The 12,678-nt window shown below is 33.1% G+C and overlaps 1 protein-coding gene and 1 long non-coding RNA gene across 3 annotated transcripts; one reads left to right on the top strand and one right to left on the bottom strand.

Annotated features, from left to right (window-relative positions):
- The first annotated feature begins 200 nt into the window (after positions 1 to 200).
- LOC148606588 (uncharacterized) lies at positions 201 to 6,492 on the top strand. The gene is made up of 3 exons (XR_015915567.1): positions 201 to 272; positions 2,816 to 2,836; positions 6,389 to 6,492. It is a non-coding gene; the product is annotated as an uncharacterized LOC148606588 (long non-coding RNA).
- Positions 2,761 to 12,678, bottom strand: LOC148606587 (sn-1-specific diacylglycerol lipase ABHD11-like). 2 transcript variants are annotated; one of them, XM_088547150.1, is made up of 6 exons: positions 12,463 to 12,678; positions 8,986 to 9,133; positions 7,565 to 7,738; positions 6,387 to 6,569; positions 5,481 to 5,665; positions 2,761 to 3,459 (listed from the first exon to the last, which is right to left on the bottom strand). In XM_088547150.1, the coding sequence occupies exons 1-6, from the start codon at positions 12,540 to 12,542 to the stop codon at positions 3,297 to 3,299; spliced, it is 933 nt and encodes a 310-aa protein (XP_088403276.1). In that variant the 5' UTR covers positions 12,543 to 12,678; the 3' UTR covers positions 2,761 to 3,296. The 2 variants fall into 2 exon arrangements, with proteins under 2 accessions (XP_088403276.1, XP_088403277.1); XM_088547151.1 differs by having other exon boundaries at positions 3,287 to 3,459; positions 5,481 to 5,547.

Below are 12,678 nucleotides of genomic sequence, written 5' to 3'. Positions count from 1 at the left end.
TTCTTCTTCCTTACAACATTTGTTACCTGTCACTTTAAAAATAGAACGGGTATTTCACACAGTCCTAATTATAGAACGAAAAGGTGTATTTTCCAGCTATTATTTTTACCAAAAATTGCGTTTGTTCTCGTAAATAGTTTTGCGCGTGATTTAGGTCCTAATATATTGGTAATATGCAATTATTCGATATCATGAGTCATTTTATTCGACTAAACGACTTGTACAAGTAGATATACAATTTCACACGTAATTTCTAATGTTAAAAATTACTGGTATGTTATAATTAAGTTCTATCGTTTAATGTGGTAACAACATCGTGCAATTGAAATCCATTTGCTTAAAAGCGTTAAGTGAATTTTATCATGTCAGGTTCAATTTTATTAAAATAATTTAGATGAGGTTTGATGGGTGCTTTATAAAACTTGTCTTTTTTAAATCAAATTAAAGTTGTAGTTCAATGTTGTGAAAAATGATGTTGCACGGCACGTGCAAATGCATGGTGAACACAAAAATAGGTACAGGGAATACATTATAAAAGAATATACTATTCAGTTTGATATAGGTTATTACAGTGAAAACTGCATGAACCGAATCTCTTTCGGATTTTAACAATGGTTCGATATAGACAGCTAGGTGTTCAGGAAGTTCAAAAATACTTTCAGGAATAAGAGACTTGATAAAGTGCCTGGCGGGTAAAAACATGTAATCGGATTTATCAGGGTTCGGTTTAGACAGGTTTCACTCTACTTATAAACTGAGACGTCATTAACGTCGACTAGTTTACACTTCACTTAAGTAGTACTCAACCTAAGAATCATGCAAAATGTGATTCATGGTTGGAAAGCCTACATATTTTTATTTTTGATATATTGTTTGAATTGTTATAGTAAACAGAAATTGACATGTGGTTTTTCATATAACCTGTGCTCTTAGAAGATAAAAATAATATAGAATATACTGTGGAATTCATACCTAAGGGAGATAACTCTGCAAATGACAGTAAAATACAATAGAAACTGATGGATTTTCAATATGGATTATCTCCTAAGAGCAGACAGACTGGAATGAATAATTATACATTTCATCATATTGACCTATAAAGCAACTTAATGACAAAAATGAAAATATGTAGCCTTTTTTGAGGTGTATTGCATTTTACAGAATTTGCATGATTCTTACAAAGACTGCTACTGAAAAATTTACGACTTTGTGCTACATGAATCGTTAACTTCCCGAGCCTAATAGCATCGTACGAATTTGTCGAATCATTCTACAGGTCTTCAAGTGGAGTTTCACCGAAAAATGAGGCTTTATATAGGGCATATTGGGCATTATGTAGAAATTTCCGAAATTCATATGGGAATTATAAGGTTTTTTTCTTAAGATATAATATGATATACATAATAGTCTGTTTTGGCAAGAACAATCATACCAAGTTTGTTTTCAATTGGTCAAGTAGTGTCAGAGGAGAAGATTTTTGAAAGAAATATTAAAAATAGCAAAAAACATTGAAAAAGGGCAATAACTCCTACTTGGCTTAACGGATTAAATCCACTATTTGACCAGAGATAGATGTGGTCATGCTAAACACTTTTATCTCATCACAATTTAGCTAAACTTAACACTTTTGGAGATATATGGGAAGAACTACTGTCTGACCCCTATGTTCTATATTTAGTAATGGCAGCCATGTTTTCGGACGGATCAAAATTCCCCACATCAGTTCTATGCAGAATACCCAAAGAAACCTTCATTTCAAGTTTGGTTCCAATTGGTCAAGTAGTGTCAGAGAAAAAGAGTTTTGAAAAATTGTAAATGACAGCAATGAATGCCAAGTGATGGCAATAGCTCAATGGCCTTCGGTGAGGTGAGCTAAAAAAGGATGAACATTTTTTCCATTTACGATTATCAATTTTCTATATATGTTGATTAATTGTCTCAACCTCTCTTACGGGCCTTTTTAGTTTTCACGTAAAACCTACCATATACATGCCCTTGTCTGTCACAAAGTTTGGCAAGAAAATGTCCGGTCTATTTGTTTTATTTCCAACACCATTAGAGATGCCTTATCATATCAAATACAGTGAAACCTGTCTAAACAGAACCCTTTACAGACTTTAAAATTGGTTTGTTTTTGACAGTTGTTCATTATACCAAGTTTTAAAATTCATTTTAATTTGTTTAAAGGGACTTAATTTAAATAATTTCTGGTTTAGGAAGGTTTTTTGTTTATTCAGAGTTTGGTTTAGACAGGGTTTTCTACACTTGACAATAAACTCCTATTTCTACAATTTAAGCTGTTTCTGTACAGCAGAATAAAGATTGTTATTATGCTATGCTTAAGCTGATTGACACTTCCTAATATTATAAGGCGTCACTTTTTACCATGGCAACCAAATTTAACAGCTTGACAGTATACAGCAACATTTATTAGATGTTCCGCCAAGTGCAGCTTGATACTCCTACAACCATGGAAAGTGTTCTGTCAAGCCAAGCTTGATACTACACGGTACCACGAATACAACACAAATAACCTTATCCTTAATCACAATGCATTTGCAGGCATAGTAAATCACAAATTATTTTGTGTTCTGTCATACTTAAATTGACACAAATGCAACAATAGAAACAGCTCTGCAAAACACATTTTGATACTACTACATGTAATTTCTATGCTGACATCCAATCTATTTAGTGCTCTGGTGCTAGATTTAGGTTCTTAAAATCAGAAACACTTTAAGAATAAGAAACGCAGGTATCTTAGAATTTCATTTTTATTATATAAAAAATGCAATATCAATCCTTCATATTCCAGGATTTCCACAAGGTATTTTAGGTAAGAATTTTTACCGCTCCATTAAGATACATATACTAGCACTTCCCATAAAATAACTAAAAAGGCCCATTATTTCTGAACATAAATATGATGATATATAAGGTGTCAAATCAACAATTTTTAATGCCCCACAGCACTTTGTTAAAGTTTGGAGCCATTTAGTTCAGTGTTTTTTAAATTTATTATTTGAACACAGAAAAACATACCAGAGAGACAGACAAACAGACACGAAATCATTGCATACCCTGACTTGGTGTACTGGGGAATAAAAAACTCCTTACAACATATGCCCCATCTATATCAAGGCATTAATTATATTAAAAATCAGTCCATTCATTGAGAGTTGAGATAACTGCAATGAATTTTGGATTGACTGACAGATGGACAAGTTTATTCCAATTTACAATGTACCACTCATTCATTCAGGGGGGCATAAAAAAAACAATAAAATATGTAAAACTTAATATTGTACTATACTACTATTCTGACATTCATTTAAAAATTTGTTGACAACTTCAAGAAAGACTGAGGGTTTATCAGAGTGAACCCAGTGTCCAGCACCAGGTATATGTTCTATACGAGACTTAGGAAAGAGTCTTTTTATTTCTGGCTCTTCAGAGTCACTGAAAAAAAGAAAACAAACATCTTACCAAAGTCTGTTTAATTCATTCCAATTAGGCCTAAATTAAATATATATATCAGTGTTCTAGGATTCCTATTTCCCGTTACCCGGGGCAAGTGAAATTTGGGTCAGGGAAAGTTAGGTACTTAGTTACACTTTCCCATGGCAAAACTTCATATGCTGTTAGGATTTGTTTTGTTAGGAAAGCAGTCATAGACTGTGGGAAAGTTGATTTTATATGGATTTTTCCTGTGAAACCTCAATTTCTGAAAAATCCTAGAACACTGTATATATATTAGTTTCCTGTTCCTTTACATAGTTTAGTTCCATAGTCTACTCTAAATTAAATAGCATTTTTAACTTTTAATCTATAATAGTCATAAATTAGTTGTGTCTTCATGGTAATAATGACTTTTGGATGTTTGTCCATAAAATAAAATTTTATTCCCAACTACCTACACATGTTCTAAGATTAGTAACTATGATAGCATCAAACAAACATAGTATTATGTTTGGCCTAATACTCAATCTAAACCACGTATTTCTATTTAATATTCACAGAATTGGACAACAAAATAAAATGTGCTGAAAATCAAACTTGATCTGTACTTGTATTGTATATACTACATATATAGTAATTGTGAACTTTGGTCTGTTCACAAGATGGATTAATGCTTATTAAATACTGAGAGGGGATCACACAGTGATTCAAAAGGTTCTTTGGACATTAGCAAAAGTCTGCTGAAATTGGCTTTGGTCCAGTAAAAATGCACAGAGCATAGAACAACTGTTCTACTGACAATTTTTAGTGCACTTCGGAAGTGACCAGCAATTTTGTCAATAAAAATACATGAAAAAATTATGTAAAACCCCTTTGATATTTTTAGTTTTCAAGTAAACAAACTGTAAATAGATTTTTTCAAAACAATTTTTTTTTCTGCCACACAGGGATTTTCTTTATCTTTACCAATTGTGCTTTGTCAATGACTTTTCTAGAGACTAAACATGTTTAGTTATTAAAATAAAAGTTTACACAAAAAAATTAGTTTTTTGTTTTGGTCTGGTAATAACTGATTTGGTCCAGTAATTCCACTATCATTACCGTAATGTAACAAAAACCTTTGGAATGACTGAATCACATATAACAAAATGACATACAAGGATAATAGACTGTTAGATTATTGGTGAATTCAGGGGGGTTCTTGAGGGGTAGGACCCCGTTTTTTGGTAAATTTTAAAAGTTTTGTGAAAAGTTTGGGGCAAAATTGAGCAGAAAATAGCCTGGAAACTCAACCCTTTCAAAATCTTTGAATTATAAGTATGCCAGAAGATCTTCAGCATTGAAATTTTTCATATTTTTTAACCCATTTAAATGTACAACACCTGTGATATTTGAAATTTTATCTAAAAGTGTAAGATTGCAAAAAAATCCTCACAGTGAAGTATTTCAAGTATGAATGAATTTGGATTTTTTATATAACTAAGAATTAAATGACCTTTAAGTAAAACTTTGACAGAATTGAAACAACAAATGCTCTAAATATATTTTGGATTGATTGATTGTTGGGGTTTAACGTCCGAGAAGCAATATTACAGTTATATTCAGATGAATACTTTGAATTGAGCCATACAATACACTATGTATTGGTATAATGTAATACTTTTAAATGTTCAAAAAGTATTAAAGGGAAGATAACTTAAAAACCTTTATGATTTAGTGCTGTGCTACTTCAAGTTTATTGAGAGACCAAATAACAGCTTCCAAAACAATTGTTTTCCTGATAATGTTTGTTTTTGGCAATTAAAAGTCATTCTACCATACTCTGCGATAAAAAATCCTAAAAATTACATGTTGCCAAAATGCTGAAAATATATGGTTCTCAACAGAAAGAATGAAGTATTTAATATGAGTAGATCAAAGTGGATTTTAGGTTGTTTTTGACCGCTGAAGGTAACAGAACCTTAACTCTGATTTAAATTACGAGAGGAACCAGATAGTTAAATTTCTCTGATTAGACTTACCTAAGATAGTTAGATTCTGATCCTCCAATGAATAAGGTAGGACCATCATACTGCACATCTTTAAATTCTGGAAAGCCACAAAGTTCATTGTAGTTATTTATTATACTGTCCAAATTCACTTTCCACCGATAACGATTTTTTGCTTGAATCAGATTAGATGCTAAAAATGATCTAACCATTGGATCCTGCAAGATACAATATTCAAAGTTCTGAAAAATTAAGAAGGTTTTGTAAAATAACTCATAACAAGAACGGCCATTAGAATTTTATTCTACTGGCCATAGCCAAAGGAAATACATACTACTAATTTGTGTCGACTTCAGGAAACAATTGTTCATGAATTTTTTCCCCTTTCCTGACATTACCCTTGAAAATCATTATTTTGTTTACTGTTTCTCCTCCTTACTACCTGATGGACAATAGTTTTATTAAAAAATTCAGGTGAAAAAAAAAAACCACCTATTCTTTAAAGATTTTCTTTAGGGATGGAGCATCAGCGTTGTCCTAGGTATGATGCTCTGAAACACGAATGGCTCAAAATGTCGGAAGTGACGTAAATCAGAAATGATGTATGCAGTTAGGAAGTGATTGTTTGAACTTTTAACACAAGGGTACAGCGTATGTTACTGGGAGTCTTGTATGTTCCCATTGGTCGTGAGATCAGTGATATAACAAGATAGTGGTACATTATTAACAAAGTAAAATGTTATTTGGGTAAAAGTAGTTTCTTCCCTCATAAGCCAAGCCTAAAATTATATTACTTGGAACTAACTACTAACTAACTTCCATTTGAAAACCAATAAACACCAAGAATTTTTGGGGGTAGGGTTCATAGATTTAAATTGCAAACCAATATCTCTTTTTTTAATGGTAGTTATATAGAATATATATAGAAGTACTAATTACAGGTTCTACTGCTTCAAGTTGTTTCTTAGCAATCTGTCTTGCTGTAGATATTGGAAGGTCTTGCTGCTGGTACAACTGTACTTGAGTTTTCAGCATTTGTTGAAGGTAAGCAGGGTATGTCTTGGCTCTTGGACTTACTCTTGGAGCTACATCAACAACTATTAAACTTTCTACTCTCTCAGGCTGAAAAAAAGCAATGTTTGTTTATGTCATATATGAAAAGTTTCAACTCGTACTATTGCCAGAGCTTGTGATAAATATACAGACTATTTGTACTGTGTTAGACATTTTACAATTAGGTTTTTGGAACAGAATTATGTTGGAACAGAATTATGTTGCAACAATATTTAAGTCTTCACTACAAAGATTTATGGTTGTCATCATGTTGTGGAACATTATAGTGTATCTATCTGCACCATGAGTACCAATTTCTTCACTGTGTCATAGTTTTCCTTTCGTCTACCTCAGACATGACATTTCATGAGGAATTTGGCAGGTGTTTCTAGAAACGCAAATGACTCTTACCATACTGGTGCACCTGGTACATTGCACATTTTAGTTAATTCAGGGTTTCTCATTTACTTCTGTTTCTTTGTACAAGTTACTTTGAGTTTTTTTTGTGTTCTTTGCTGTGTGTGTCTATTTCCCCTTTACAGTCTTTATCCCATGTTTATATTCTTCTGATTATCACTCAAATCTTAGTTTCCTTCATTACCCTTTGAAAAATACCTTAATGATGAAAAAATGGAATACACACATTTGTACTGTTTGTGTTGATTGATGTATTATAGAATTTTTCTTCACCTTTCTTTTATCATTTACTTTTATTTTTGTTTGCATAGGGAGAATTGATTTGATTAAATAAGTCTAGAAAATTGACCACCTAAGTCCGACAGCTATGGCTTGTTAAAAATGCCGGTGGGCTTGCAAAATATGGCAAACATGCCAATGATTACTACATGTATATTAATTCATTAAAATTGTTTAACTAAGGCTAGTTGTTGGAAAGATATATGGCAAAGACTATAATAGAACTACATAAATATGCTGAACTCACAATGATACCAATGACTTTACAGCAAACATTCTGATCCACAGGCCCAAAACATATTTTGGAGAGTTTTTATTACTGGCCATATTAATGGAATTTTGAATTTCAGACAACCGGTTTATTGTACCTGTTGCAAAGCAGCAATCATGGACATTTTTCCACCCATACTGTGACCAAGTAAACAAGCTTTTTCTATTTCTAACTCATTCATCAGATCTATAATGTCATGGCTCATTAAAAAATAGTCCATTTGAGGAACATGTGGGCTTTCTCCATGGTTCCTTGCATCAACTGCAACAATCTAAAATACAGAGATAAAAGTATAAACATAACTTTAAAAAAGAGATTGGATAACTTTCAGACAAAACTGTTAAACATCTTTTATACTAAACAGATATTTTACAGTTTATGTGTTTAGTTTACCTACAAGAACAATGCTTCAAATCGATTTCAAATTCAAGGTTTCTTGAAATGTCCAAATTAGGAGAACTTTCATAATGTTATGTAAGTGTAGATTTTTGATTTTGGTCAATTATATATCTCTTTTGTATTTTATAACTTTCTGTTCAAGACTAATAAAACTTATATCAACAGTGTAAATTATTTTACACACATCATACCAGATTCATAAATGCTTTGAGGTTTTTTTAATAGTTTTGGTTGAGGGTTTGTTTTCTGTGAAAGATGGTTATTAATAATGTTTTATTTCAACCTTCTGTTATTAGAATTGAAAGGAAGAACATATTATAGTGAAACCTCTCTAAACTGAACCCTGAAATATCTGTTAACTTGTCAATATCAGACACTTTTTAATTTTTTTTTAATATCAGTATAATTTAAATGTATTTTGAACCTTCATAAACTGAACACCTGTCTAAACCAAAACAGAATGGGTTTAGTTTAGACATGTTTCACTGTAGATGTATATTAAAATGATATTTCAGGAAACACCTCATAAAGGTTTGAGGTCCACTGTTTCATACATAAACTCAATTCAGTAAAAATAAAAAATGAAAAGTAGAAGCATTGATTGTGATTAGTAGAGCATTCATACAATGTATTACATAGATAAAGGCATTACTTGAAAAGAGGTATGTGCATTTTTCAAGCTAGCCAGAAAGACTCAGCTCCTCTATGAATGGGGTTCTCTGTACCAGTTGGCAGTTTTTCAAAAGTGCATAATTTGGCATGAACTTTAAGAATTAAAATCATGAGCAAACTAGCAGGAAAAGGCACACATATTTTTTTGTTCTTTTTTTACAATACTATGCCAGCTTAATTTCCCTGGCAATTTAATGGTGCCTGATATTTTAGAAAACATATCTTTTAGTATGTTACCATAGCTATGGATTTTAATGACAAAATATAGAATATCTCTCATTTTGATGGATCTCCTTAATGTAAGATTTGAAAAATGTCTACTTCTTATTGGAAAAAAAAATGTTGGATTGCTTGTTTGAGTGTCTCAATATAGCTTGACATAAAATAATTTACACCACCTATCTATTGAGCAGAACCTTACCATGACTTTTTTGGTTATGTTCATACCTGTCTTCCAGTTTTACTTAAAATTTTGGATAACGAGTGCCAGTTATCCTTGTTTCCCATCATCCCATGTGTGATTATAATAGGTGTGGTTGTACTTGTAGTCTCTTGGTATGTTCTGTATGCCAAACATACTGGCGGTGGGGGTTCACTGCAAGAAAAACAAAAATATACAGAGACATTATCATAGACTGAAGTTCTAGATATAGAAAAAAATCTGAAAATTCCCTGTGGTCTCAGACCTAATCATTTTATACATGTTACCATATGGCAAGATATTTTCCAGGGTGTAAACTTTGGAGATTTAAAGGCCAAAATGTATAAAAAAAATTACTTTCTAGATTTGGCAGATGCCAAGTGGTGAATTAAGTACTTAAGTACAGAGTAAATAATCTGTGGAATTTATTTTAGCATTTTAGACAGACCACTAAAATATGCAAAAATTTTTACCCCTTGAAAATTAACATTAATATGTCTCTGAACATAGTATAGAAAAGGATTGACAGTGGTTATAATCTAGCTGTCACAGGGCAAACAGGGCTTAAGACGGTCAGAACCTATTATCATCATAATAACAGGTAATACATTGTATTGTCAGTTCATCCTAAATTGTATGCATGCATATGAGTTAGTGTTTTAGACATGTATTAGCATTTTCAGAAATTTAAGAAAAGTTGATTTACTGATCACTGAGGCACAATCTAAATTAAAAACAAAATGCAAACTTGGAAAGTTTAGGTTTCTATTCAGTGAAAAACTGGTTAAACTCCTGAATAGTAAATGCAGTATACATCATCACTGAACTTGGTTTTGTTTTAACTAATTTTATATCCAAATAATGAAATATAAGTTTGAAAAGATCTGGTTCAGCAATATATAATTGTAAAATTACCAGAATTGAATGTTCAGGTACTGAAGTGAACTAATTATTATTTTTGTGGTAGTATTTCAGATATGTGACAATACAAAATATTGTAGTTGCCTATTTCATTGTAATGAAGTTAAAATGGACTTAACAAATCTCATTTGTTTGTTTAATTATCTAGTTGAAGCATCTACAGCAGTAAACACTATTAGTAATACAAACGCCCCGTGCAGGTCCGGGTGTCAAAAGACAGTGATTTAGCTAGCGCTCGCCATTTTCGCCATTGACGAATGATTTTCTAAAGTGGCGAATTTTTCTCGTGCATTATTCGTCACTTGATATTTCGCTCCCCCCATAAAAAAAATATCGGTAAAAAAGCCTCTGATGTTCCCATGACCCCATAATTGACACTTTATTACCTTTCCCAAGCCAATTAGGGTTTTACAATAAACAATCATGACCAATGTTTTGATTGCATCACCTTTGATCACACCTTGCTTGATCACCTGGTTGAGGCTAATTATCACGACAAACAAATTAATTAAAGGTAATGATTTGTTTGTTGAGCGCTGTGACACGTTCTCAAAGTATTCAAAGTGTCATCGTATGTATTTGAAATGGAAAGATGTTTGGATTTTACAATCACAGTTCGAATCGCAACATTACGAACTATTTTCGTTGGTTGTCACATGACAACGTACCTAAAGGTCAAAAGTCTAAAAATAAGTCAACTACTGCAAATAGTCGCAGTGATCGACTATTAAAGTCAAAATTTAAACCAGAGTGGCCAAAGATATTTCCATGCATATACTACATAGATGGGGTGATGTACTGCCGTGACTGCCAAGATGCTGGACTTACCAATACATTTTCTATCGGAAGCAACGCATTCTTAAAAGATAATATACAGAGGCACATCAACACTGCTGATCATAAACTGGCAGTTCAGTTCTGATATGGGTTTTAAGATAGCTTTCACTTTGTGGTGCATGGCTAAGGACAGGAGGTTTATGCATTACTGATCAAGTAAACAGTGCTTTACATTCTTAGACACATGCCAACAATAGTAGCTGATGTATATCATTTTTAGATTTTTACACAATGATATGTATGACACAGTAACAAAATATTTTTTTGCATTTTTTATTCATGAATAGTTGCTAATGTAGAAACTGCATGTTATATATTTTTTATTAATATGAATTATCTGTTATTTATATACCAGTGCTGACATAGAAATAAACATGTTATTATTTATAATATAGTTGTTATAAGTATATGTATATACATGCATGCTGATAAATTTGCGACGCGAAAAGAAAAAAACAGTATTGAGATTTAGTCTTACGCAAAAGTGACTAATGGGTTGAAAATCCCGGCTAAATCCCTGAAAGAATAGGCCTGCAGCAGCGCTAAGCTTGTCGTAAAAGGTGACTAAATAGTGCTCAGAAACCTAGCCGGGGGCTAGGCGCTCTCCCCACAGAGCAACTGGGATGTGTGCCCCAGGTGGTGGAATGGGGTACCCCTGGCGTGTTACATGCTGGGTTTGTCAGGCTATAATACGGAAAACCTGACCGCAAACCATAGTGGTGCACCGTGTTGGGAAAGATGCCACACTCCTTGCACGTTAAAGAACCCTGCTGTGGTATTCGATAGGAGTAGGAACCACTGCGCTCTGCCACAGGAGGCTAAATTGCCCAACCTTACCCATCCCTCCCTTTTTCTAGTGGCAATCAAAATTTGTTGACCCTACTGTCCTTGTGTCCCATCCAATTTGTCATTTCATCATCATTTCATGTTCATTTTATCATCAATTTCATGTTCATCGTCTGAATATAGCTGAAATATTGCTGCTCGGACGTTGAACCCCAACAACAACAACCACAACAGTATTACAAACTGTGCTTTACCCTTACACTTGTGTTGCATAATGATTGTAAGCCTATAAAGTGGCTAAAGTTACACTGTATATTGCATCATTTACATGTATTATTAGCAACTGGGATGTGAGCCCAAGGTGGTGGAATGGGGTACCCCTGGCGTGTAACATGCTGGGGTTGTCAGGATATAATATGGAAGACCTGACCGCAAACCATAGTGGTGCGCAGTGTTGGGAAGGATGCCACGTTCCTTGCACTTTATAGAACCCTGCTGTGGTATTCGATAAGAGTAGGAACCTTTACACTTCACCACAGGAGGCTAAATTGCCTGACCTTACCCATCCCTCCCTTTTTCAGTGGCAATCAAAATTTGTCGACCCTATTATCCTTGTGTCCCATCCCTTTTTTTTTTCATTTCATCATTTCATGTTCATTTTATCATCCATTTCATGTTCATCGTCTGAATATAGCTGAAATATTGCTGCTCGGACGTTGAACCCCAACAACAACAACAATTCTTTTTTAAATGTAAAACAAATGTTTCTTCACGATATTAATACATATAAGGCCAGTTTTTCTACTGAATTTCCGTATGAAAACAGTAATTTAAAAGAAACTGAATTTTCCTACAGGGACCTTAGTTAAACCCCAATATAGGCATGACCTTGTCAGCTTGAAGCTTGTCATTAATTTAATGTCAACTTGTAGAGCCAAGAAGTCAAGATACCAAAATACCTTTTGTTCACAGTTGATTTACACCGTTTGGATAAAAGGAATAGCTTAATTGTTGTATCAAAATGTTTCCTAAAAGCCATTAAATGCAGGCAAATTAATTTCCTGTACAGTTGCTTGATAAAAGTCAATTTCCGTCTGAAAGTTGTCTGCTATTTTTTTTCTAGTCAATGTCAGTTCGGATGTTTCAAATACGCTCAATAGTTGATACATTTTACA

The sequence above is a fragment of the Perna viridis genome, chromosome 9, assembly GCF_037379345.1.
Source record: "Perna viridis isolate PV_CMFRI_1.1 ecotype Kerala chromosome 9, ASM3737934v1, whole genome shotgun sequence".
NCBI lineage: Eukaryota > Metazoa > Mollusca > Bivalvia > Mytilida > Mytilidae > Perna > Perna viridis.
The sequence above is the reverse complement of the archived record's forward strand: the minus strand, read 5'-3'. Positions and strand labels throughout refer to the sequence as shown.

Excerpts from the sequence above, each read along its gene's own strand:
- LOC148606587 (XM_088547150.1), bottom strand. The coding sequence starts at position 12,542 with ATGGCTTTTAGGAAACATTTTGATACAACAATTAAGCTATTCCTTTTA. Across the intron at positions 7,739-8,985 it reads TAAGTAAAACTGGAAGACAG|ATTGTTGCAGTTGATGCAAG; the intron begins GTATGAACATAA and ends TCTGTATTTTAG. Across the intron at positions 5,666-6,386 it reads AACTTGAAGCAGTAGAACCT|GATCCAATGGTTAGATCATT; the intron begins GTAATTAGTACT and ends TGTATCTTGCAG.